This window comes from Lithobates pipiens, unplaced genomic scaffold, assembly GCF_037356315.1.
Source record: "Lithobates pipiens isolate NorthernLeopardFrog02 unplaced genomic scaffold, aLitPip1_a1.2 Scaffold_23, whole genome shotgun sequence".
NCBI lineage: Eukaryota > Metazoa > Chordata > Amphibia > Anura > Ranidae > Lithobates > Lithobates pipiens.
Window position 1 is genome coordinate 43,735,917 of NW_027507785.1, and position 27,970 is coordinate 43,763,886.

Consider the following 27,970-nt stretch of genomic DNA (forward strand, 5'->3'; position numbering starts at 1 on the left):
ATGTACATTTTTGGTGCTGTATTAAAATGTTATAACCTGTAGTGGGCGCTGCTGGTATAAAGCATGCACATCTAGGGGGATGCAGGGGATGCATGTTACTCAGACAGCCCCTCTGCAGTGTGATTATAGAGACGCACTACTGGAGGACAGATCCCTGTATGGAGGAGCTCTGTTATGCAGAGATGGGAGGAGCTCAGCTATGGAGGGACTCCGTTATGAGGGATGGGAGGAGCTCAGCTATGGAGGGACTCAGTTATGAGGGATGGGAGGAGCTCAGCTATGGAGGGACTCAGTTATGAGGGATGGGAGGAGCTCAGCTATGGAGGGACTCAGTTATGAGGGATGGGAGGAGCTCAGCTATGGAGGGACTCAGTTATGAGGGATGGGAGGAGCTCAGCTATGGAGGGACTCAGTTATGAGGGATGGGAGGAGCTCAGCTATGGAGGGACTCCGTTATGAGGGATGGGAGGAGCTCAGCTATGGAGGGACTCCGTTATGAGGGATGAGAGGAGCTCAGCTATGGAGGGACTCCGTTATGAGGGATGGGAGGAGCTCAGCTATGCAGAGATGGGAGGAGCTCAGCTATGGAGGAACTCCGTTATGAGGGATGGGAGGAGCTCAGCTATGGAGGGACTCCGTTATGAGGGATGGGAGAAGCTCAGCTATGGAGGGACTCCGTTATGAGGGATGGGAGGAGCTCAGTTATGGAGGGACTCCGTTATGAGGGATGGGAGGAGCTCAGCTATGGAGGGACTCCGTTATGAGGGATGGGAGGAGCTCAGCTATGGAGGGACTCCGTTATGAGCGATGGGAGGAGCTCAGCTATGGAGGGACTCCGTTATGAGGGATGGGAGGAGCTCAGCTATGGAGGGACTCCGTTATGAGCGATGGGAGGAGCTCAGCTATGGAGGGACTCTGTTATGAGGGATGGGAGGAGCTCAGCTATGGAGGGACTCTGTTATGAGGGATGGGAGGAGCTCAGCTATGGAGAGACTCCGTTATGAGGGATGGGAGGAGCTCAGCTATGGAGGGACTCTGTTATGAGGGATGGGAGGAGCTCAGCTATGGAGAGACTCCGTTATGAGGGATGGGAGGGGCTCAGCTATGAGGGATGTGTTCAGAAAGCTATGTACAGCCCCTTGCCAGCCCCTCCCACCATCCATGATCTTCCTGCATTGCACAGAGAAGTACAGAGACCCAGTGATGACATCACCAGGTCTATAATAAAGATATGTTATGAAAACAGAAGAGGTTTAATTAAAGAGAATTATAATATTTTTTAATAAAAATTTACTTTAAGCTATAGTTTCAGCTGAAAAAAAAAAAAAGTTAAATGGCAGTTTTGAATGGAGTGGGGGGGGGGGGGTGTTTAGCACCTCTGTCAAGTTTTTATTGCTTCTTGTGTCCCTACTGGGGAGATTTATGCTTTTCTCTTTGTCCTGGTGATTGTTGGGTGAAGTCAACATTTTACAACTGTCATGTTGACAAGCATACATTTTGGGGAGATTTCCACTTATTTCCTGTTGTGTCTCTGGCAACAGGAAGCATGATAACTCCCTAATGGGGACACCGACAGAAATAGAACCACAGTGGAGGTTCTAACCCTTCCCCGCTCCATTCAAAAACAGGAATTGGCTGGACTTTTGCCTTCCTGTCCACCACCCATTATGCAGTTCGTCTTCTTTCTGGGAAGCCAATCTCCAGCACCCCAGCGCTGCAAGACTTGTACCAACATTGTCAGAATCACGCAAATCATTTTTAAGACTTATTAGTTCTCAATTGTCATTGAACGTTTTACATTCTAATCCATGAATCTCATTATCCAGCTTTTACATTAACCCAAATATATATTTTATTTTGGATGGTCCTTCGAGGCAAAAAGCGGACACGCGGGAGTGGGGACATCCAAAGAATGATTGAGAGAGCATCTAGGAGGTATTTTATTGCCCTGAGTTTAGATTTGGTTTGCGCTAAAAATAGTCGCCACCTTTGTCCTTGGGGGTTGGCGCCGAGTCCCTAAGTGTGGCCATTTTGTCAAAGACATCGTCCCCAGTCACTGCATATTCATAGTTGATTCTTTGGCCTCTTGTGCTAGTGTTCTCCATCCAGTGCGGGCACGCTGGCCAGAGATGGGATGATGCGTTTATAAATCTCGATCCCGCGCAGAAAGACGCCCTCGTTCAAGTATTCGTTGTGATCGTGCAGCAAGATGGGGGTGTTATTCATTGGGGAGAAGCCGAGGGCATCGTAACCGGCCTGGGGAGAGCAAAAGAGGGCAGGTTAAAGTTTTATTGTTACCTACATTGTGGAGGCGGCCATCTTGAAGAAGATAAAAAAATAGATGAAAAGATATATATATATATATATCTCTATATAATTATCTTAATAAGTTCTAATTTATAAAATACAATTTTTGGATACCTAGAAGTCCCCTTGGAGGTGTACATAAAGCCGGATGGCGAATTGTCTTCAAATGGCATTAATAAGCGACTGTCATTTTTCCCCCCCCGCCCCGTGTGTTTCGGCTGCTAAATCAGTTGACAAGCGGGTCAACTGATTTAGCAGCCAAAACACAGCCGTTCCTGAAATGATACTCAAATTTCATCATGCTGAGATAAATTTTGTTAAAAAAATAAATAAAAATAAAATAAAATTGTTGCATAGCTCAGTTGACAATGGTCCTGGATTTTTCTGAAACAGTCCCGCATCTTGGCCCTCTGACGTGGTGGCCTGTGCCATGTCCTGGGATCACAGCATCAACCTTTTTTTTTTGAGTTATTGCATGTAAGCGGGATTGAGGCCACAAGTGGGTAGTCCTCACATATTTAGAGGCGGGGTCTGGACAGGAACAATCCATAAAGTGGGTTGGTGAGACCACCTAAAAAAAGTGGATGGGCAAGATGCAAACTGTAGGCAACAGTGTCATAGGCTCCAGGATCATAATTTTTGTAATTGTATCATGGCTTTGTTATTATGCTAGGTTAGGGATCATCTGTTCCTTAGTGTTGATTGTCATGTTCCCAGCCAACGACGGGGTGTTTTTGGACACCAAAATAGGTGTAGGCAAAATGAAGTTTACTGATCATAAATGTAAAGTTCTGCACTTGGCGGTGAAAACACACCTGTATCATTCCTTTTTCCCCAGAAGTAAAACTGGGGGAGTCAATGGTGGAGAAGGATCTGGCTGTTCTGGTAGATTGTGGACTTATTAATCATACATTTTAAGGAGAACAGCTTGAGGAGTCAATGGTGGAGAAGGATCTGGCTGTTCTGGTAGATCAAAGACTTCTCCTCCTAGAATGTGTGATTGATAACAGCTGGGGAAGGAAGTGTTCTGGTAGATCATAAAAAAACTTCTTAAATGTTACATTCTAGTTGTAGAACAGCTGTGGAAGTAAATGGTAGAGAAGGACCTGGGTGTTCTGGTAGAGTAGAAACTTATCATACATACTAGGAGGGGAACAGCTGGGGGAATCAGTGGTGGAGAAGGACCTGGGTGTTCTGGTAGATCAGAAACATATCATACATACTAGGAGGGGAACAGCTGGGGGAAATCAGTGGTGGAGAAGGACCTGGGTGTTCTGGTAGATCAGAAACATATCATACATACTAGGAGGGGAACAGCTGGGGAAATCAGTGGTGGAGAAGGACCTGGGTGTTCTGGTAGATCAGAAACATATCATACATACTAGGAGGGGAACAGCTGGGGGAAATCAGTGGTGGAGAAGGACCTGGGTGTTCTGGTAGAGTAGAAACTTATCATACATACTAGGAGGGGAACAGCTGGGGAAATCAGTAGTGGAGAAGGACCTGGGTGTTCTGGTAGAGTAGAAACGTATCATACATACTAGGAGGGGAACAGCTGGGGAAATCAGTAGTGGAGAAGGACCTGGGTGTTCTGGTAGAGTAGAAACGTATCATACATACTAGGAGGGGAACAGCTGGGGGAATCAGTGGTGGAGAAGGACCTGGGTGTTCTGGTAGATCAGAAATGGATCATACATACTAGGAGGGGAACAGCTGGGGGAATCAGTGGTGGAGAAGGACCTGGGTGTTCTGGTAGATCAGAAATGTATCATACATACTAGGAGGGGAACAGCTGGGGGAATCAGTGGTGGAGAAGGACCTGGGTGTTCTGGTAGATCATAAGCTTAATAATAATAGTTTGCAATGCCAAGCTGCAGTTTCTAAAGTCAACAAAATACTTTCAACTCAAACTGCAGGGAGGTTTTTTGATACATGAAAACAAAAATACAAAAGACAGAGCAAGCCATTGCTGTACCAGTCCTTGTGTACGGCGGCTTTACAATACACCATTGATGAGACAAACATGCATGCCGTCATTCAAGAAGATACAAAAGGAGAAAGTTCATCTGTACTCACCGTTCTGACGTAGCGACTGTCTGTGGCAGCAGGAAAAATCTCCGGCTTCAGCTTCAAACCCCTGAAAATGAAGCATTGTTAGAACAAGCTTGTGGATCTTCTTATATCTATATCATCAAACATCACATATTTTCTGAATGCAGAGTTGCCATTTTTTTGTCACATGATCTTAACGCAACGGTTTGCCAAACCCATCATTTCAGTGCACATAAACACAATATACTACCCCATTTCTCTCCTGATCTCTCCCTCTCTGGCACGCATGGCGATACTTATTATATATTAAGGGCGGCACAGTGGTGTAGTGGTTAGCACTCTCACCTAGCAGTAAGAAGGGTCGCTGGTTCAAATCCCAACCACGACACTACCTGCCTGGAGTTTGCATGTTCTCCCTGTGCCTGCGTGGGTTTCCTCCGGGTACTCCGGTTTCCTCCCACAATCCAAAGACATGCAGGTAGGTTAATTGGCTTCTGTCCAAAATTGGCCCTAGTATATGAATGGGGACCTTGGATTGTGGGCGCCTTGAGGGCATGGACCAATGTGAGTGTGCAATGTACAGGGATGGGGTCTATTGTAGACACTCACTCAGGTTGAACTGGATGGACTGGTGTCTTTATTCAACCTTACTAACTATGAAACTATATGTATTGCAATTGCCGATTTTGTACATAGACACATCTGACATTAGTAGATGTACCTGGGGATGAGGGGGAAGGAACTTTAAAATTAGTTTTGCATTTTTTTTTTTTTACACTTAATTGTATTGCTAACACAAGGGGGCTGATGGTATAGTAGACATGACAGGTCCTCTTTGGCTACTTCAATACCGGGCACTTTCACCCCCTACCTGCCTAGGCCAGTTTTCAGCGCTGTTGCACTTTGAATGACAATTGCGCGGTCATGCTACACTGTACCCAAATGGTTACCGATAGGCGGGTCTGATAGGCAGCACAGATGGGTGGCATTAATTAGGCACTGATTGGCAGCACTCATTAGTGCAAATCTCCTCTGTAAGGAAACGCCACTCATCGACTCTCCTCTCCTCACACGCTGTTTACATGTGATCAGCTGTAATTGGACACAGCTGTTCACATAGGCAAAGAGCCTCGTCATCGGCTGTTTACCGAGATCGGTGATACTTCACGTCCCAGGGACAAAGCGCACCACCGGTCGCCGCGCTGTGTGCCGCCCCCCCCTGCAGGCGGGCAAGAACGGCAAGAGTAGGATGACGTCATCCCAGAACAAGAAAGCCACCTTGCGCCCGTCAATTGTCAATACAGCGAGCAGGAGGTGGTTAAAGGAGATATCAGAGGTCTATTAGAATGCTTATGTCACCTTTGGACCTCAGTGAAGCTGGCCAAGGACAGATTGCACACGATCAACTTGTTATCCGTTCAGCCAAGGAACGACAGCCCGATCCTGGAAGCAGCAAAATGCTCATCACTTCCAGGTTCATCCACCAGAGGAGAGATCAGTGAATGACCTTCGCTGGTCTCCCCCCTGCTCTACCCGTCATCCTGGGCCGGTAGACAAGGGGTTAAAATAGACGTCTCACTGAATAAAAGTAGTTTGTAAAGCAACGATGATCTCTTGTCTACTCACAGCTCCTTGCAGGGGTCACTGAACGCTTTCCACCAAGGGTTTGTGTCGTTAGGGGTGGTGATCCTCTCATTCATACATTTCTGGGGGGCAATACAGACACATTTATTTACATCACTCCATTAATATTACAATGTTTCAAGTGGATCAATAGTCAAAATTTAAAATCATATTTGACATGTGCAATTAGTTTCATTACAAATTTGTTTTTTGCCGAAATTCAACAAAATTCGTTAATTCGGAAATATTCTATCAAAAACCCGTTTAATTTTTACAAAAAAAATTTAAATTCGGAATTTATATAAAAAATAAAAAAAAATATATAAAAAATGAAAAAGAATGAAAATCCAATATAACTAATACTAACTTTTACTAACTAATAAATTATAGGCATTGAAATTTCCTTTCAAATTTGGCTGTTAGTGAACGGAACGAATACAAAATGTATCCGAAAAAAACAAACAAATGCCGCATCTAAACGAATGGATCGTAACAAATTAATAATAAGAATAGTAAAAACGTATTAATAAATTATGAATTTGTTACGCTCCATTCGTTTAGCAGTGGCATTCGTTTATTCAGATAATCCATAACTTCGGTTAGATTCGTATTGGTTACGTTCACCAACAGCCAAATTTGAAAGGAAATTCCAATAACTATACATTTAATAGTCAATTATTATTTCTGATTTTCAAATTTCCGAATACAGCATCTAAACAAATGGAACATAATTAAAAAATTTCCAAAGATACGAATTTATTCGAAATAACGAATTTTGATCATAATGAATGACCGGGACAAAAAATAAATAAAATTATATATATATATATATATATATATATATATATATATATATATATATATATATATATATATATATATATATATATATATATATATATATATATATATATATATATATAATAAATGAGTGCACGTCTAATATTTCCACATTATATGCCAATTATTTATTTTATTTAATATTTAATTTATAAAAAAGTACCAGTTACTTACCGGTAACTGTCTTTCTGGGAAATCTTCCAGGACGGCACACCTGAGAGATGAGAGGCTCCTCCCTACAGGAAACACAATCAATCGACAGCTGTTTTAAGTCCCCACCCTTCCCCTTGATCCTCAGTTTGTAGAGAAGTAACTCCTGAACCAGGTTCACAAGGGAAATCATTCCTCATAGGTACTCACCTTCTAGTGTTCTAGAATTTTCCCTCCTCCAACGGGCGGGAAGTAGGCCTGCCGTCCTGGAAGATTTCCCAGAAAGACAGTTACCGGTAAGTAACTGGTACTTTTCTCAAGTCATCTTCCAGGACGGCACACCTGAGAGGATAAACAAGTACCTCAGGCCTACCTTAGGGTGGGGGCCACTGCAAAACCCTCTTGGCGAACCTTGGCTCTGCAGTGAGCTTTACCTCCACTCCATACGCTCATATGCTTGATGAAGGCATGTTAGCTGGATCATGCGGCTGATCTGCAGGTCTGCTCCACAGATGTTCCTGCCTTTTCCGCTTCAGATGCAGTATCTAGGTGAAATGGGCTCTTAAAAATGGAATCAGAAAACATGTTAAACTTGTAGGTTAGCAATGTTGCCTATCTCACACATCTAACAACCATGGCCTATTATGCCTGTAGGTGCTACTTAGAACCACTAAAAAGATAAATAAGAGACCTGTGTAAGACAAGGACACTACATTAATCAATAAGAGGGCCTGTCTTAACACTATCCTGTTGAGGGAAATAAAACTGCTTCCTTTTTATCTTTATGTCAGCAAAAGACTAAAGGGAAGCCTACTTAAGGGAAATAGATTAACAGAAGCTTGAACCCTGGGTTTAAGGCACGCCCAATCTATGTCCTTACTTACGCCTGAGAGCCTTCTTCAGGAGATTAAAGTCCCTAGCAGGAGTAGACTACCCATATTGCTATGTCTAGTTTTGCTAAAAGGGCAAAATGAAGGCCATGCACCAAGCCGAAACCTATTCGATCGGGTATACATCTTTATACTTCATCCTCAGGCCCTAATACTCCTCTGAACAGAACTCTCCAAGTTCTTACTAAACAGGGCGATTCATTATCCCCTTCCTCCAGTGTCCCATAACCCTACAGGGCTTCAACCCTAGGAAATGGTTCTGGCATCCCTGAATGCAAGTGGTCAAGGTTTTCTGACATGTGGCAGCTGCAGCCCGAACTCCTGGCCCCTCCATGGAAAAGAAGGCTGAAATACAAAAGGTGATACATGCATTATTAATATCACAAATAAAATGATCATAGATTGTGGGCACGGCACAATAGATTTAGACAGAAAGGACACAAGCATAGACAACAATGTTGTGTGCCTGAGTGTGACTAGCTAAACCAATATATCAAATATGGGAAGAGACCCAAATCTGAACCTCAACGTAGACAAACAGTCCTCATAGTCTGGTTTTCTGATGTGCTGCCAAGACGTAAAAACATTAAGACTCAAGCAAACCCTAAATGCTGCGTATTTCTTTAGTGCAGCTAGCTAGGTCATAACTGATATATAAATACGGAAAGGACAGGAACCCCTTTTACTGTTGTGCTTTACCTATGTACAGCAAAACAAGGCTATAAAGACAGAAAGACCCAAACTTCCATGTTGTGTATTTCTGACAAACCACCACAGTTATAAGATTAATATGAACACCAACTCCCGTGTTGTGCATTTCTGCTATGCCACAGGGAAAAATATGGAACACAAGACAATCCTTTCTGTCATGCACTTCTGTAGTGTAGTTCAGATAGAACCAACACTGAGAAAGGACACGAGCAACCTGCAGCATTGTGTTTTTCTGAAACAGAAAGCACCAGCAAGCTTCAATCTTGAGTATTTCTGCTGTGCAACAACATAAAAGCAGACACTGAGGAAAAAGACAGACAGCCTTTACAGCTGCAATCTTTCTGGTCTGCTGCAAAATAAAACAATAAGGTCATGATGAGTATTCCTGCTGTGTAGCAAAACCTCAATCAGAAGGGACAGATAAGTTTAGGGTTCCCACACCCGTGCGACCCAACCTGCGACTTGGGACTGCAAGACGCATGAGAAGTCATATACTATGGCTTCCAATGGGTACCATTTGTGTCTGTGCGACACCAGCAGTCCCTGATTCCTGGATCCACAGACCTCAAGATTACACAGGTCGCAGGGAAAAAAAAAAAAAAAACAAATAGCAATTTTCAGGTCGAACCAGTAAGGGGTCCCCAATGCTGTGACTCCCTGGAGGATTGCAGCCAACAAACCCCTGCTGTGTATCCCTAAGATGCAGAAAGGTAGATCCATGAGAAACACTGCTTAGCCTGATATACAAACGATAAGGCAGTAAATATAGGACATACAGGACACAAACATTCAATCTTTGTGTATGTCTGATGTGTAGTAATATACCAATACTGAGCAGAGAGGCCACCATCCTCAATGTGTCTCTCAGCTGAGCAGCAAAAACAAAATCAGAAAAAGACAAGCAACCTTCACTGCTGTGTCCTTTCTGATATGCAGCCAATAAGGCAGAATATGCAAGACATAAAAGGACAGACAACCTTCAATCTTGTATATGTCTGATGTGCAACAATATAACAATTCTGAATAGAGATAGCACATGCATATTGAAGCGATTTGGCCTTGCGACTCAACATGTCAAATCGCATGGCTAAAATCAGCACAACACCACTTTGTGGTGCTACATGGATTACCAAAGGCAGTATATGTACTACACCTGGCAGGGGTTCAATTTGTATTTCTACTATGTAGCCCAACAAATTCGAACCATCAATTTTCACTGCTGCCTTTCTGATAAGGCAGTAATACAGGACACAAAACCTCACAGACCTTAATGCTGTACAAATCTGATGTGCAACAATAAAACACTATGAATAGAGATAGCACATCCATATTGAAATGATTTGTCATGCGACTCAACATGTCAAATCGCATGTTTAAACTCGGCAGCCATTGCTGTTAATAGCACTGTCTGAATCAGCACAGCGCCACGCAAATCAGGACCATCAGACTTCACTGCTGCCTTTCTGATAAGTAACCAACAAGGCAGTAAAACAGGACACAAAGCCCCACAGACAGACCTCAATCTTGTGTATGTCTGATGTGCAGCAATATAACCATTATGAGCAGAGATGTCACCAGACACAATGATGTGCATTTCTGCTGTGCAACACAAAACCAGAAAGTACAGATCACCTTCACTGTTGTATTTTTCTGATCTGTAGCCAAACAAAGCAGTACCTTTAGTATATAAAGGACAGCAAACAAGCTTCAGTGCAGTGCATTTCTGATGTACAGCAATATAGCCCTTATAAGCAGAGATGTCACAAATCTCAATGTGTATTTCTGCTGTGCCACAAAAACATCCCAGCAAGCACAAACCTTCACTACTGAGGTCTACTGGTGTGCAGCCAATGAGGAGTCATGGTCTATCCCTTTATGAAATAACCAACAGGCAATTTATTTCATAGGCATAGCCTGGGCTGTAGATACTAAACCTTCACCACCAGAGAAGGAACAGATCCTAAAATGGTTGGACACCCTACTATTAGTAGTAGTTGTTGTCCTACCTTACCTCCATAGACTGAGCAAACGCTAGCCAGCACATATCCAGGTGGTGCTGATTAGCAACTAAAGTCTCAATGAGCCCAGCCCTAGAGACCAATTTAAGACCTCTCTAGAAGAGGTGGTTACCAGTTTAGCCTGGGAGGTAAATAGCTATTTGCAGGCTTCAAACAATTAATTATGTAGCTCTTGCATAGGTTTGCACAGAAAATCCTCAATTAAAAGGATGTAGGGAGCGATCTATGGTGAATCGCCTTTAGATCTGCCACTGCGTGGATTGTAGCCCAAACCAATAAAAAATAAGTTTCTTCTTACCTCCTACACTATAATATAAACACAGTGTAAAGGTGGAGTGGGAGGTTGGAGCTTATGAAAGTTAACTATAGCAGGCAACCCCCAAAAGGAGGATCTGTGACAAGGGAACCCCTACTGTGCCACACAGTAGCTTGGTCTCTGCCCATCCTTGAATGTTAGGTCAGCTTTTAAACATTGTGAAGCAACTTCAGATTCCTAGCAGCTGGGCTAATAGGGCCGGTAACCTAGTGCACCTGCTGACCAGGGGAGCTTCTGAATCCACCAACCACTGCCCAATTAATAACCTGTTCAGTGGTATACCTGGCCTGTAAGTAACTTTGTATCTACCAGGTCCCCTCTGTACGCTATATTCATCCCTACTAAATGTACCACAACTGGGCATGTAGGGAGAGGCTGGCAACCTACTGCTGCGATAACCACAGTGTCTCTGCTGTAAGAGGGAGCTGTGGCTGGTGGTTTTAGCAGTGGCGTCTGCGCTATTTGTATCCCGACCCCAGGTTCTGCACTGCACCAGTCAGTATATACACGGGGAAGGGGGAGCAATGGCCTACCTACCTCTTTCTCATCTGAAGTGGTTTAGGCACACTCGTTCCTCTGCACCACCTGTCCACCATACAGCTTCTCTGATGTAAGAGGGAGCTGCGGCTGGTGTTTTTAGCAGAAGCTTAAGGGCTATTTGAATCCAGACCCCAGGTGAGATCTCAAATGCCCAGGAACCCTCTGGCTGGAATTGGGGATTTTGCAGCTAAATTCCCACGGCAAAAGGAAAGTAAAGTACTCACCGTTGTCGTCTTCCTCTTTTTGCCACAGCCAGCGGGCTTGCTTTTCCATCCTTATGGTCCACACGCAAGGAGGATAGCCGCCAAAGTGCTCCCCCCCCCAACTGCTGTCCCCATAGGGAAGTCAGTCTATATACATGGGGGGGGGGGGCAATGCCTTCCATTCCTCATTCCCATCTTCATATCTGAGGTGGTTAAGGCAGACATCCACCGTAGTAAACTGGTGCCTCCTCGCTCTAGAGAAAGGAGGATGTGGGCGCCTGCTCCTACTGACTCTCAGCCTTCCCTCCTGGGTAAGAACGCCGCTGCCATTTTCCCGAAGTTTGAAAATGACGCGGGTGCTTGTTGCCACGCCCTCTCCGGCAGCCCACGCGAGCTACCGGGGACCCAGGAGTCGGGGACAAGCCCCCTGGAAAGAACCGATGGCCAGCACCCCCGTCTGAACAGCCACCTGTACAGGTAAGGAGGGGGGAGACAGGATAATGGCCCCTGAAGTTCTGGGTACACCACTGTACCCAGGGTCCTTCAGCTCTCAGGGGGGCTCTTCCAATTTCTGCTGCCCGCCCTGAGGAAAAGATAGGGGAACCCCCCAGGAAGGACAAGAATATCCTACCAGACCCAGAGGCTTCCCAGGCTTGTGGTCCGGCTCCCAGGGGGAGACCACCAGCCCCAGGCTTCGGGTCATTTGGAAAAAAACAAACAGTTTCGCTGTGTAGGGAGAAACACAATCAAAAACTGAGGATCAAGGGGAAGGGTGGGGACTTAAAACAGCTGTCGATTGATTGTGTTTCCTGTAGGGAGGAGCCTCTCATCTCTCAGGTGTGCCGTCCTGGAAGATGACTTGAGAAAAATGTATTTACTTAAATATATTGATTCATTTATTAAAAAAATATTATTTTCTTAGATTTTTATTATTCAATAATTAAAGTGCATCTTTGGTCAAAATGTAAAATCTTATCTTCATATCATTTCCACATTGTATTCCAATTATTTCCAGCCTACTCCTATTAATCTGATCCATCTTCAGGTCTGTGAAGATCCCCCACACATTGACTTTTTGGAATCCTGTGAAGTCCCCAAGCCCTGTGAGTAGGCACTGTTGTGTCACACATGTCACAGAGCCCGCCCTCTGAGAGGAGGAGCTTGAGGAGGCAGAGTCAGGACTCACTGCTTGCAGGCAGCAAGGAACCATGGGATATGTAGTCCTTAGATATAGAGCAGCTGCAAAGCATGCAGGGAATCCAGGAAGTTGTGGGAAGAGGCGGTGTGTAGACAGGCTACATGCACAACATGAAAACTGATTTTTCAAGTAAGCTTCTATTGGATAGTCAGTAATAACCGTTTGTATTGTTGTTATTATAGTGATGTTATAAAATGAAAGTATGCTGTGACCAGAGAACTCCTGAAATATTACAATGTATCAAGATGATAATTATCAACAAAAGTATCTAGAAGACAGGCGAGAAATCAGTTAAAGGGACAAAATTTGTTATAATTATCCTTTAAAATGTTCCTCCCACTCCCTGAAGTCGGATTCCTCTTTTCTACCTGCCAGCTGGTATCGCCCCATCTGTTTACTGCGATCAGCAGGCTCCGACAGCCCGGGGTTGTGTATGGCAGTGGTCATCAACTTCTGTCCTCAGGGCCCACTAACAGGCCAGGTTTTATATATTACCTTGGGGGAGATGCAGACTAGAATACGGCAATCACTGAGCAGCAAATGATATCACCTGTGATGTATTTCAGTTATCTTGCAAACCTGACCTGTTAGTGGGCCCTGAGGACAGGGCTGATGACCACTGGGGTATGGGAGATACTTGGTCAGCCACCATCTGATCGCCACACTAGAGGACCCCACTCACCTGGTGGTACTCCCTGGTTGCCTGATCATTCAGCTAAAGGGCCCCCCCTCACCTGGTGGTACTCCCAGGGTACCCAATTGCCCTGCTAAAGATCCACACCCACCTGGTGATACTCCCAGGCCATCTGATAACCCTGCTAGGAGGATCCCACTCACCTGGTGGTATTCCCAGGTCACCTAATCAACCTGATGGCTGTGCTAGAGAACCACACCCACCTGGTGTTACTCCTAGGTCACCCGATCACCCCACTAGAGGGCCCCACTCACCTGGTGAAACTCCCAGGTTGCCCGATTACCCAGCTAGAAGATCCCCCCTCAGCTGGTGCCACTCCCAGGACACCTAAGGGCTGCACTCACCTGGTGGTACTCCCAGGTCACCTGATCACCAGCCGCACGACACCACCCCTCGATCTTTGACTCAAACTCCTGCAGAGAGAAAAGTAACATTCAGGGGGAATGTCGGAATCATTTCATTGGAAGCCGTCATAAGATTTACCAAAATTAAATCTGGCGTTTGATCCAAACTGCACAGCTAGAATCTGTCTGGTCATTGGGTGGAACACAGACGGACAGTTTAAAGCTGAACTTCAGGCAAACCAAATATTGCCCAATACATAAATGATAAAATATCTAAAATTGAAAAATAGATGGCACCACAACGTAGCAAAAAAATAAATAAATTGAAAAAAAAAAAAAGGGGAAGAAGAAATGAAATGACCATGTGATCAGATTGAAATGTGGGCACTATGGCTACAGGAACATGCACAGTCCTTCCCCAAATGCATTGGCCATATATTTGAATGCCGATATAAAAAGGAAAAATATTGGGAGGGTCACCACCTTACCTGCAAGTTCACAGTAGGAGGGATTCGAAGGTCAAAGGTCACCGACATTTCAGAGGGAATCACATTGCAGGAGACCCCTCCATTCACTTTGGTCATGTTGACTGTGGTGACGTCTCCGAGAGAGAGTTGGGGATTAGACTCCAACCTGAAAAAAAAAAAAACAGGGGATTCATGTGTGGGGAAGATATTGGTTTTCCAGGAATGTCGCCATCTAAATTGTACAATAAATGAAATAGAAAAAACACACACACACACACACACACAGCGCTCGTGCGATGGGGTCCTTGCACAAGGCGCTGATATTCGAACACAGTCTTCCCGGCAAAAACTTCCTGTCCAAAAGAAAAAAAACTGAGTTTCTAGCTACTCGGATATCTAAACAGAATCAGGATCTCCAGCAAAGTGCTCCGTTACATCAGGCGTGCCCAGAGTGCCCCCATCAGAGTGCCCCCATCAGAGTGCCCCCTTACAAAAAGGGCTCCATTAACATCCCACCTTATCTTAAGATCCCCATCAAGTGTCCCCATCAGAGTGCTCCCTCACATCAGGTGTCCCCACCAGAGTGCCCCCTTATCCCAAGGTCTCCATTAGTGTCCCACCTTATATCAGAATCCCCAGAGTGCTCCCTTACATCAGGTGTGTCCAGAGTGCCCTTTACACCATGGTCCCCCTTACATCAGGCTCGTCGTCAGAGTGTCCCCTTTCATCGAGTGTCCCCATCATAGTGCCACCTTATACAGATTGTCAGAGTACCTATTTACAGTAGGTATCCCCATCTCATCACTGTGCCCCCTTAAATGGATTGTCCCAGAGTGCCTCCTTAAATCCTTACATCAATTGCCCCCCATCAGACTGAAGCGTGGATCAGTGGATGCACCAACACCGTGGGGGTGGGCACGTTCACTCAACTAAAATCTGGGGACCCAACCCCCCTCAGATCCGGCCCTGCCTTAGGGCTTTTGCATATGGGCCAGCTGAACACATTCAGTGTAATTCCCAGCACATTTCCTCCTCTGGGGCAGTCCAGAGTTCAGCCTGTCACTGAGTTGAATGGCTGTGCATTGCTGTACTCATGTACTGTATATAGTGGTGCCATCCTATACACAAGTACAGCATACAGGCATATGAAAAAAGGTCCCCCCCCCCCCCGATATGCCTGTACTGGGCTGCCTGTACAGAGGGAATTACGCCGAATGTGCTAAACTGACCCATGTGCAAGAGTCCTTAATCTTATCTTCCATTTGTGAAAAACACAACCAGCTGTCACAATTAACCTGAAGTAGCTAACATTCATAACAAAAACATTAGATTCTCTACGCAGCTCAAACATAATTCACAAAAGGGGTTGGAGATTATATATATATAATCTATCTATCTATATATATATATATATATATATAATTAAATAACGAGATTGTATAGCCGTTCATCCAGAGAGCCTGCATGTACCATAGTTCTGTGTGAATTGGGCAAAAAGGAATGTTCAGTGACGTCACTCCAGTCCAGTCACAGAGCCGGAGTCCGCGCCCCCCCCCCGGAAAGGAAGAGGGGCGAACATGGATGCGGCCTGCAGCGGGCACAGCGCTGGCTTTGTTTGCAGGTAAGGGTCACATAATAATTTGCTAGTATGCGATGCATACTAGCACGTTATGCTTTTTCTTTGCAGGGGCAAAAATGAAGGAAGTAAAACCCATCAGGGTTTACTGCCTCTTTAATATGGGCAGTGGTAAAATGCAGCATTATGGCCACTAGATGGAGCTGAGCAGCATAGAAAATACATATGACTTTGTAACAAGAGATACTGTGTATCAAAAAAATTAATACATTTGCTAGAACAAAATTAGCAAAACACACAAATTATACACAGTGTTCATTGCATCGACAAATATTTTCTTTGACTAAAACTAATACTATTTTAGTTGCCTAAAATATGACTAAAACTAATATTACATTTGAGTCAAAATTCTCTCTCTTTGTTTGCTTATGAAACTTGGTTCAATTTATAAAGATGTTATACAGTATCTCACAAAAAAAGTACACCCCTCACTTTTTTTTTTGTCAATTTTCTTCTCTCTTTTCATGTGACAACACTGAAGAAATGACACTTGTCTACAATGTAAAGTAGTGAGTGTACAGCTTGTATAACAGTGTAAATTTCCTGTCCCCTCAAAATAACTCAACACACAGCCATTAATGTCTTAACCGCTGGCAACAAAAGTCAGTACACCCCCCAAGTGAAAATCTCCAAATTGGGCTTAGTTTGCCATTTTCCCTCCCCAGTGTCATGCGACTCGTTAGTGTTACAAGGTCTCAGGTGTGAATGGGGAGCATGTGTGTTACATTTGGTGTTATCGCTCTCACTCCCTCATACTGGTCACTGGAAGTTCAACATGTCACCCTCATGGCAAAGAATCTGAAAAAGACTAAGTTAGACTTACCGGTGACGGTATTTCTAAGAGCCTTTCAGGACAACCCCGGAGAGAGTGTAGCTCCACCTTGTAATTAGGAAACCCATGCCCACTTTAAAAACACCTCCTCTTCCTCCATGGCTTCAGTTATTGTGGCCTTCCGACGCTGGAAAACAAAGCACAGAAAGCACAACACCATGGTAGAACTTAATACATTTACTAAGCATAACCTAGGGAGGGAAGTAACGGTTGTCCTGAAAGGCTCTTAGAAATACCGTCACCGGTAAGTCTAACTTAGTCTTTCTCAAATCGCCTTTCAGGACAACCCCGGAGAGGATAACCGAGAAACTTACCCTAGGGCGGGACTACTGCCTGCAGTACCTTCCTGCCGAAGGCCTGATCTGCTGCAGACAGTAGATCTAACCGGTAGTGCCGGAGAAATGTCGAATAACTAGACCAAGTGGCAGCCTTGCAGATTTGTTCAGGCGTTGCACCGGCCCTTTCAGCCCAGGAAACTGCCGTGGATCTAGTAGAGTGGGCAGCAATACCTGAGGGAGGTATTTCTCCTTTTGCTTTATAGGCTTCTGTTATAGCCAACTTAAGCCATCTACCCAGCGTACTTTTAGAAGCTTTCTCCCCCTTGCGTGATCCAGAAAATATCACAAAGAGGGCTTTTGATTTTCTAAAATCTTTAGTAACTTTCAGAAACTGTAATAGACACCTTCTCACATCCAATGTGTGAAAAACGTCCTCTCCTGCATTTGCTGGGCTTGCAGAGAATGTAGGTAACACTATTTCCTGCGATCGATGGAAAGCTGAGGATACTTTCGGTAGGAATGCTGGATCCGTCCTCAGTACCACCCTGTCCTGATAAATTCTAAGGAAGGGTTCTGTAATAGCTAGAGCTTGGAGCTCGCCGACTCTCCTGGCCGAGGTGATGGCCACCAAAAAGATTGTTTTTAAAACCACCTTCTGCAAAGAAGCTTCCTGTAAGGGTTCAAACGGTGCTCCCGAGAGACCCTGTAAAACTGTAGACAAATCCCAACTGGGAAAGTCTTTAAGGGCTACTGGTCTATTTCGAGCAAGAGCCCTAAAAAATCTAGAAATTAAAGTTTCTTTAGATAAAGTCTTTTCAAAGAAAACTGATAAGGCAGCCACCCGAGTCTTCAGGGTACTGGCTGCGAGACCCTTCTCCATTCCTTCATGGAGAAACTCCAAGACGGACACCGTGCTCTTAACCTTGAGTTCTCTAGAACTGCACCAGGAGTTGAACTTTTTCCAGACCTTCATGTAAATTGCCTGTGTAACTGCCTTCCTACTAGACAGCAGGGTCTTTACTACTTTATCTGAGAGACCTTTGGCTTTTAATAGGTCCTCCTCAGAAACCAGGCGGTTAGCTGTAGGAGTTCCACCTCTGGATGACTTACTGTCCCCTGGGATAACAGATCTTTTCTGAGTGGTAACCTCCATGGGGGCTTCGAGGCTAGGTTTCGAAGACCCGCGAACCAGGGCCTTTTTGGCCAAAAAGGAGTGACTAGTATTAAGTCTGTCCTTTCTTCCCTGAATTTCCTCAGTACTAGTGGAATTAGAGGAAAGGGGGGGGAAAGGCGTAGCACAGCTGGTAATGCCAGGGGTGAGCAAATGCATCCAACCCTATTGCTGCATCTCCTCGGTGAAGAGAAAAGAATCTGTCCACCTTTGAGTTCTGCTGGCTGGCAAAAAGGTCTACCTGTGGAACCCCCCAGGCCTCGGAGATCATCAGGAACACTTCCTGATTCAGACTCCATTCTGCCTCTAGCAATTTGCGCCTGCTTAGGAGGTCCGCAAACAAATTCTGAGAGCCCTTCAGATGCACTGCCGATAGTGAGGCTGTGTTCTGCTCTGCCCAGGCTAACAACAGATTGGCCAGCTCCATCAAGCTCCTGCTTCTGGTTCCCCCTTGCTTCATAATGTAGGTAACCGCTGTTGTGTTGTCTGACAACACCTGGACATGGTGGCCTCTCAAACTCTGCTGAAAGGCCACTAAACCCAGAAAGATCGCCTTCAACTCCCTCCAGTTGGATGATCTTTGAGCTTCCTGTTTGGACCAGACCCCCTGAGATGTCTGACCATCCAGATGGGCTCCCCAGCCCCAGGCACTTGCGTCTGTAGTAAGGCGCTTGTCCACAGGAAAGGTCCACACCAGGCCCCTTGAGAGGTTTGCCTGGTCTCTCCACCACCAAAGAGCCCTTTTCGTCCTTGACGAAATTTTTAGCGGTTTTTCCAAAGGATCCTGATGGGACCAGCTTGACAGAACCTCCCTCTGAAGGGGTCTGGAATGGAACCTGGCCCACTGAACAGCTGGGATTGCTGCCGTAAGCAAGCCCAGAACTGCCATAGCCGTCCTGACTGAGACTGTCTGGTTGCTCTGTATCCGCTGTACAGCTAGCTGCAACTTTTCCTGTTTTTCCAACGGCAGGAAAACTTTCTGGAGAATCGAATTTAATGTATACCCCAGAAATTTCATTTCCTGTGAGGGGGTCAGGATTGACTTCTCTAGATTTAGAAGCCATCCCAGGCCCTCGAGGTGAGACTGGGCCCTCTGGAGATTGACTAGGACCTGCTCCCTGGAGTCTGCAAAAAACAAAAGGTCGTCCAGGTAAGGGACGACTGGAATGCCCTTCAATTTCAGGGGCTCCAAAGCCTCTGCCATAATCTTCGTAAAGACCCTGGGAGAGGACGAGAGTCCGAACGGCAGAGCCCTGAATTGGAGGTGCCATACCGAACTCCCCACCTTCAATGCCAGGCGCAGGAACTGCTGCGATGCCTGATGAATTGGTATATGAAGGTAGGCATCCCTCAGATCCAGGGATGCCATGAAGCATTCTGGGGTCAACAGCTTTGTGATGGAGAAAATTGTATCCATCCTGAAATGTTTGTACCGAATGAACCTGTTCAGGAATTTCAGATTCAGGATTAGACGGTACTTCCCTGAGGGTTTTTTCACCAGAAAAATATGTGAATAAAAACCCCCGCCCTGCTGGTTTACTGGGACTTGAATCAGAACCTCTTGCTGTATCAGCTCCTGTAACAACAGCTTAATTGCAGAGGCCTTCTCCTGATCCCTTGGCAATGTTGTCACGTAAAACCTGCTCGGGGGTAGTTCTGAAAACTCCAACCTGTACCCCTGATCGACAACGCTCTTCACGAACAGATTTGGAGACAGCCTGTTCCATTGTTCGCGAAAAGCTGACAGTCTCCCCCCCACTGGGGAGATATTGTCACTTGCTCTTAGGGGACTGCTCTGGGGGAGATCTAAAGAGGACTCCACCCCTGCCTTTGCCCTTCTGTGAACCCCATCTGCTCTTGCGCTCCTGGTCTTTTTTATGGGACTGCTGAAAAGCACGAAAATTCTTTTTGGCAATCTGCTTTTTCTTAACTGGAAAAGCCTTCTTTTTATCGGCTGTTCTATCCAGCACAGACTCTAAATCGGGACCAAAGAGCAAGTCACCCGAAAAGGGAAGACCACACAGCTTGACCTTAGAAGCAGTGTCCCCAGACCATGTTTTCAGCCAAACTGCTCTCCTGGCTGAATTTACAAGAGCCGAAGACCTAGCGGCCAGTTTAACCGATTCTGCTGATGCATCCGCCATGTATTTGACTGCATTCAGGATCAGTGGAAAGGACTCTAAGAGATCCTTGCGGGGTGTCCCCGCCTCAATATGGCTCTTCAGCTTCTCTACCCAACATTCCAGATTCCTGGCCACCACCGTAGCTGCCATTGCTGGTTTTAGACTGACTGACGCAGCATCCCAAGCTTTTTTAAGGATGGAGTCAGCTTTTTTGTCCATTGGGTCTTTAAGGATCCCCATATCCTCAAAGGCTAGATCCGTTCGTCTGGATACCTGCGAGAAAGCTGCATCGACTCTGGGTTTTTTGTTCCAAACCTCTGAGTCCTTATCTTCGAAGGGAAACCTTCTCTTGAGAGCTTTAGAGAAGAAAGGGGCTTTTTCTGGGTCCTTCCACTCCTTTCTCACTGAGCCTGAGAGGACCCTGTGGACTGGAAAAACTCTCCGTTTTGTTTCGTCCAACCCCTGGTACATTTTGTCATGAACTGACAGTTGTACTTTTTCTTCTTGAATTTCTAGAGTAGTGTAGATTGCTTTTAGAATATCATCTACTTCCTCTAGTGATAGCTTGAATTTGGAGCCCCTGCTATCTTCTTCCTCTTCCTCCTCCTCAGAATCCCTGAAGGAGATGAGAGTACTACCCCCTTCGTCTCCAGACTCTTCAGTTTCCACCTGTCTGGATGACGACGCCCTGGGGCTGGGCGGTAAGTTCTGAGGCTCGGTCTGTGCGGGAGGGTTTTGTATCAGGATGGACCTGACAGAACTCAAGGAGTTTGTCAGCTCTTTAACCGAAGAAAACAAATCCTTATATTGTTGAGATGTTTCCTCTTCCACCAATTCTCTGATACAATTTCTGCACATTGCCTTCTGCCATGAATCTCTGAGGGGCGTCTTGCAAGAAGGACATTTTCTCTGACCTGGTCTAGCTTTTCCTAGTGATTTTTCCTGAAACGACATACAAGTTTAACTCACTAAAAGCTCTCAACAACCAGTTGCTTAACACCAAGCCAGTGCAGAGACCCACCAAACAGACCACTAGTGAGACCCCAGAACTAGGCTGCAAAAGGTCAGAGCGAAGTCCACCTCTGACCTGCAGCGACAGGCCCTCAAGAGGGGGGAACAGACAAAGACATAGCCCAACAGTAAAGCAGAGGGTGCCAGTGCACCTTACGTACCTGGGCTGGACCGGTGCTAGGGGCGCCTGTCTCCGCCATAGCTGGCTTACACTCTTCCATCGTTTGAGTGAGGCAGCTATCACAAACAGCTCTGTCGTTTTAAATTTTCCCGGCCGCCGCGTCATCAGGGCCGGCCGGAAGCGGAAGCACGCGGTCACCTGACCCGCCCCATGATCCCTGCGTTCCAAGCGCTTGAACCACGGCGCCACGCCCCCTCAGAGCGCCCGCGCGTCACCGTGAACGACGCCGTCGCCGTCCGGGACCCGGCGCCGAAAACGGAGCCATGCCGCTGACCTGCAGCGGCCTCCGCCAGCAACAGAGCCCTCCCTGCGCTAACCAGCGGACACCGGGCACCCGACGCCGGCACTCCGAGGGTCCTTACTCCCGTGAGATGGCGGGACCAGGAGCTCCAGGAGTCCTCTCCCCGTGGAGATGCTGCTGGGGGTCAAAAAGAAACAACCTGCAACGAAAGGTAAGCCTTACTCCCCTGCAGAGAGTGTAGCTCTCCCTGGTTCAGGCACATGCTTCCTCCAAGGAGGAAACACAATAACTGAAGCCATGGAGGAGGAGGAGGTGTTTTTAAAGTGGGCATGTGTTTCCTAATTACAAGGTGGAGCTACACTCTCTCCGGGGTTGTCCTGAAAGGCAATTTGAGAAAAAAAAAAAAAAATTGTTGCTCTACATAAAGATGGCCTAGGCTATAAGAAGATTGCCAAGAAACTGAAACTGAGCTGCAGCACGGTGGCCAAGACCATACAGCGGTATAACAGGACGGGTTCCACTCAGAACAGGCCTTGCCATGGTCCACCAAAGAAGTTGAGGTCACGTGCTCAGCGTCATATCCAGAGGTTGTCTTTGGGAAATAGACGTATGAGTGCTGCCAGCATTGCTGCAGAGGTTGTAGGGGTGGGGGGGGGGGGGGGGGGTCAGCCTGTCAGTTCTCAGACCATACGCTGCACACTGCATCAAATTTAAGAAAGTCCGCAAACAGTTTGCTGAAGACAAGCAGACTAAGGAGATGGATTACTGGAACCATGTCCTGTGGTCTGATTTGACCAAGATAAACGTATTTGGTGTCAGATGGTGACAAGCGTGTGTGGGGGCAACCAGGTGAGGAGGACAAAGACAAGTGTGTGTTGTCTACAGTCAAGCATGGTGGTGGGAGTGTCATGGTCTGGGGCTGCATGAGTGCTGCCGGCACTGGGGGGCTACAGATCATTGAGGGGACCACGAATGCCAACATGTACTGTGACCCTCCCTTCAGAGACTGGGCCGCAGGGCAGTATTCCAACATAACCACCCCAAACACACCTCCAACACCACCACTGCCTTGTGAAAGATGCTGAAGGTAAAGGTGATGGACTGGCCAAGCATGTCTCCAGACCTAAACCCTATTGATCATCTGTGGGACATCCTCAAACGGAAGGTGGAGGAGGGGAAGATCTCCAACATCCACCAGCTCCGTGATGTCATCATGAGGGAGGGGAAGAGGACTCCAGTGACAACCTGTGAAGCTCTAGTGACCTCCATGCCCAAGAGGGTTGAGGCAGTGCTGGAAAATAATGGCGGCCACACAAAATATTGACACTTTTGGCCCAATTTGGACATTTTCACTTAGGGGTGTACTGACTTTTGTTACCAGCGGTTTAGACAATTAATGGCTGTGTGTTGAGTTATTTTGAGGGGACAGGAAATTTACACTGTTATACAAGCTGTACACTCACTACTTTACATTGTAGACAAGTGTCATTTCTTCAGTGTTGTCACTGTTGAAAAGAGACAAGAAAAGATTTACACAAATGTGAGTGAGGGGTGTACTTACTTTTGTGAAATACTGTATATATTTTTAAAGCAGAGGCCCCAGAGAATAAATTGTGTCCAAATATGTGTCTGTAATGTAATGTATGCTCAAACCGTAATACCATAAATAACATCTTATTAGATTTTTACACCAGAAGTATATAATGTTTGGCAATTCTAAAAAAAATAATACATTAAAATGTAACTAAACCCATTGGATTTTAGATGAATAAAAAATGTACTGGAGGTTTTAGTCAACTAAAAAAAAAAAAAAAAAAAAAAAAAAAAAAAAAAAAAAAAAGGCCTTTTAGTCAAAAGACTAAAACTAAATTGATATTTGATGTAAAAATGAACACGGCTTATACAGAGGATCCAATTGGCTCATCTAAGTCATGCACAGGACTGACTGGGGGGGGGGGGGGGGGCGGCGTAAGAGAAACAAAAAAAAAAAAAACAAACAAACACAAAACAAAAAAAATTAAATTAAAAAAAAAAAAACAAACAAACACACACACACACACACACACACACACACACACACACACACACACACACTGGCCTAGCAGACTCCGCACAGTTCAGATTACGGGGGACTTACCTTTTCTTTTCCGTCTCTCGGAGTTCCAGAAAACTATTGATGACAGAATGCTGAAAAAATAAATAAATAAAAAAATAATGATAATTGGTGAAATTAAAAGTATCTGATTGGTTGGCAGATTACATGTTATAGGACTCATCCTGCATCAGTACATGGGAGGTGTATAAAATGCAGTCAACTTTAGCAGCCAATCCTCTTTAAGTTTACTGTAATCATATCAATGAGAGACGGCTTCTCATTGGCTACTAGGAGCGACTGCACCTCACTAATAGTGCATGTCAGGGCAAAAACAAAGGGATCACTTCCTCCTTATGTTATGGGGATTGGGGGGGGGGGGGGGGTGCTGTGAGCTCCCTACAGGAAGTTAGGACCTCATTGAATTTCTGGCAAGTCAATTAGGAATTTTTATGCACTTGCAGTGATTTTAAAGCAGTAAACACCGCTTGGACACTTGTACCTACCTTATGATAAAGTTTACCCGTAAGTACAAGGAATATCTCCTACAAGGTTTAGGGGATATTAAAGGTTTCTGCAGACTGATCGCCCGCGCATGCACGCTTAAAGAGGGATTCCACTGGAAATCAAAATATTAAAAGCCAGCAGCTATAAGTACTGCAGCTGCTGACTTTTAATAAAGGGACACTCACCTGTCCTGGGGTCCAGCGATGTCGGCAGCCGAGGCCGATCGATCGCTCGGCTCTTGGCTGCTGCCGCCACCATTCTAGTTGAGGGAATCAGGAAGTGAAGCATTGCAGCTTCACTTCCCGTTTCCCTACTGCACATGCGCGAGTCGCGCAGCGCAATGGGAATGGTCCGCGCTGTCTCTGGGACCCGTGTGTGTCCGAGCAGACAGCGCGCCGGGACAGGAAACAGCATAGACTCCCGTGGGAGTCTATGCCCGGAAGTGGGTGCAAATACCTGTCTTAGACAGTTATCTGCACCCCCCTCCCCCCTGAAAGGTGCCAACTGTGACACCGGGGGGGGGGGGGGGGGGTTCCGATGAGCGGAAGTTCCACTTTAGGGTGGAACCCCACTTTAAAGGAACATCATACTCGTGCCGTTCCTTCAGCACAAGAGTGACGTCATCGCGCCTCCGCCATTCAAACGGCTGGAGCTGGTGAACTCGGAAAGAGAGACCGAGCGAGGAGGGAAGCTGTGCCAGCATGCCTGTATTGCAGAGTACTGAATGTGGACCTTTGTTTTGTTGTGCCCAGGACATGTTCTTTCTAATGAAGAGTGAAGGGAACTCACAAGTTTAGAGGCGGCGGTGTTCTCTATGAAGCGAGAGCCGTGTCCGGGGTCTCCTCTGCAATGAACGGTTATCCCTGCAGAACCAGAAAGAAATAAGTCAGAGCAATCTCATGTATGAATGATGAGCAGACGTACTCTGCCGTATAAGAGGCATATCCCATCACATGACCTGCCGTAGGACCTCCCTCCATATTTATCATCCCATCACATGACCCAGCATAGGTCCTCCCACCATATTTATTATGCCATCACATGACCTGAAATAGATTTTATGCATTACTAATGAAAGACAAAACGACTTACACCATACACACTTCTCTCCATAAAATACACTGAATTCCTCTGAGGGGTTCGCAAGACCTAAAAAAGAGAGGCAAAGGAGTGAGCAAGAGAAAAAAAAAAAAGGAAGAAGAAGAAAGAAAAGATAAAGAGGGAATGAGGAAAAGAGGTGAATAAGAGGAAAAAAAGAGGCGAATAAGAGGAAAAGAGGCGAATAAGAGGAAAAGAGGCGAATAAGAGGAAAAGAGAGCGAATAGAGGAAAAAGAGGCGAATAGAGGAAAAGAGGCGAATAGAGGAAAAGAGGCGAATAGAGGAAAGAGGCGAATAGAGGAAAAGAGGCGAATAGAGGAAAAGAGGCGAATAGAGGAAAAGAGGCGAATAGAGGAAAAGAGGGGATAGAGGAAAAGAGGCGAATAGAGGAAAAGAGGCGAATAGAGGAAAAGAGGCGAATAGAGGAAAAGAGGCGAATAAGGGAAAGAGGCGAATAGAGGAAAAGAGGCGAATAGAGGAAAAGAGGCGAATAGAGGAAAAGAGGCGAATAGAGGAAAAGAGGCGAATAGAGGAAAAGAGGCGAATAGAGGAAAAGAAGCGAATAGAGGAAAAGAAGCGAATAGAGGAAAAGAGCGAATAGAGGAAAAGAAGCGAATAGAGGAAAAGAAGCGAATAGAGGAAAAGAAGCGAATAGAGGAAAAGAGGGGAAAAAAAATAAAATAAAAGATCAGGAAAGAAATTGGGGAAGAGATAAAGAAAAGGAAATAAAAAAACACCAGTGTACTGGAGGAAGATTCTTGTACCTTCATCGAGTGTAATTCCAGGGTTCAGGGCTCGGAATTCAGGGTGCTCTGCCAAAGATCTCCATCCCGGTGTGCCCCCCAATTTCTTCATCTGTCAGAGATACAGGTAAGTATATTCTGTCATTTGCTGATGCAGTTCAGTAGCGGTGGTTATAGACATGCGCGGCATACTTTTCCAATCCTCAAAGAAAAATAATAGAATTAAAAAGAAAATGAACCTTTTTTTTTTATTCTATTTTTTTCTCTTTGGAAATTGGAAAACTTTGAGTTCGAAAACTATTTGAAAATTTTGAATCAATTCGCAAAACAAATAAGGAAAACAAATTTAAACGAAACAAATGCGAATAGCAAAACATTTTTTTCTTCACTCTGCACATGTCTATGTGGTTATTCTTTTGCACTACCATGTAAAAAGTTGTAACTCCTCACATGTATACCCCCCCCCCCCCCATCTCCACCATGTCACCCCAATGTACATCACCTGGGACCATCGTCAGGTGAATGGTACGTGGGAATCGAACTCCTCAGCCTTCAACTGGCGGATGGCTTCCAGATACCTACAGATTAAAAAGTGAAGGTATGAGAGAGGAGAGGAAAGAGGAGATATTAAATACACCCTCTCCACCTGCACCAGAGCCCGCCCTCTCCCCCTGAATAAAACCTTGTGTCTTCTATCTGCATCATACCCTTCCTGCCCAAAATTCACCTCTTTCACCCGCACCAGGGCCCACCCTCTCCGCCTGCACCAGAGCCCGCCCTCTCCGCCTGCAGAGCCCGCCCTCTCCGCCTGCAGAGCCCGCCCTCTCCGCCTGCAGAGCCCGCCCTCTCCGCCTGAATAAAACCCTGTCTCTTCTACCTGCAACATACCCTTCCTGATCCAAATTCCACCTCTTTCACCTGCACCAGACCGCCGCCCGCCTCTCCACCTGCGCCAAACCTCACACCTGTCACGGCCTCCACCCCTCTACTGACATTACTGGATAGTGACGGATTTCATGTCCTGCGTCCCTCTTGCATAGATATTTCCATCTTTATCTTTGTGGGCAGAGAATGGGGGATGGGTCCAGAACTCCTGAAACACAATACAGTTATGTTTTATTTATTTATTTTACAGCCACGGCCGGCTAGGTTCCTCCCTCCCATGGTAGAATGTTGGCATCCCAACCATGGCCATTCCAGGAAGGTTTCCCAGCTGGAATTCTCATTTATGTAACATTATGAGAACTGCAGCAGGAGGATGGAGACTCCTCTTCTGCGACAAGGGAAAGGAGAGGAAAAGAGGACATCTGAGAAGTCCATGGGACAGACTCACCACCTAAAGTCCCCGATATGCTGCAGAAGGAAGTAAGTGACACGAGTCGCCTTCATCTAGTCATAATATTCAGTAAAGTGATCATTAACAACACCTGAATCCCAGTCCCCCCCCCCCCCCCCCCCGTCACCCCCTGCCCGCCTCACCTCAAATACAGGGACAACGTCTGTGTGAGAATTCAGGATGACCGACTTGAGATGAGGCTGCGTCCCCGTCCAGGTGAGGATGATGATGGGCTTCCCCGAAACAAACTATAAGAGACAACCAGATAGCAGACAAAAACCATTACGAGGTCATCGTTCTTGTAAAGTGGACCTGTCAGTAAACAGGTCTCCATGAATAAATTCCTGACACATTACAATATACAGGC

The 27,970-nt window shown here is 45.8% G+C and overlaps 1 protein-coding gene across 1 annotated transcript; it reads right to left on the minus strand.

Moving 5' to 3' along the window:
• Positions 1–1,433: 1,433 nt before the first annotated feature.
• Positions 1,434–27,851, minus strand: ACY1 (aminoacylase 1; the record flags this gene model as incomplete). The annotated part of the gene is given in 14 exon segments (XM_077451488.1): positions 1,434–2,256; positions 4,384–4,444; positions 5,986–6,065; positions 13,887–13,955; positions 14,375–14,519; positions 23,964–24,013; positions 25,215–25,288; positions 25,518–25,574; positions 26,289–26,340; positions 26,342–26,379; positions 26,770–26,814; positions 26,817–26,845; positions 27,266–27,360; positions 27,747–27,851. Coding segments are annotated over 14 exon segments (1,065 nt in total), but the record flags the coding sequence as incomplete, so codon positions are not given.
• Between the last annotated feature and the right edge of the window lie 119 nt (positions 27,852–27,970).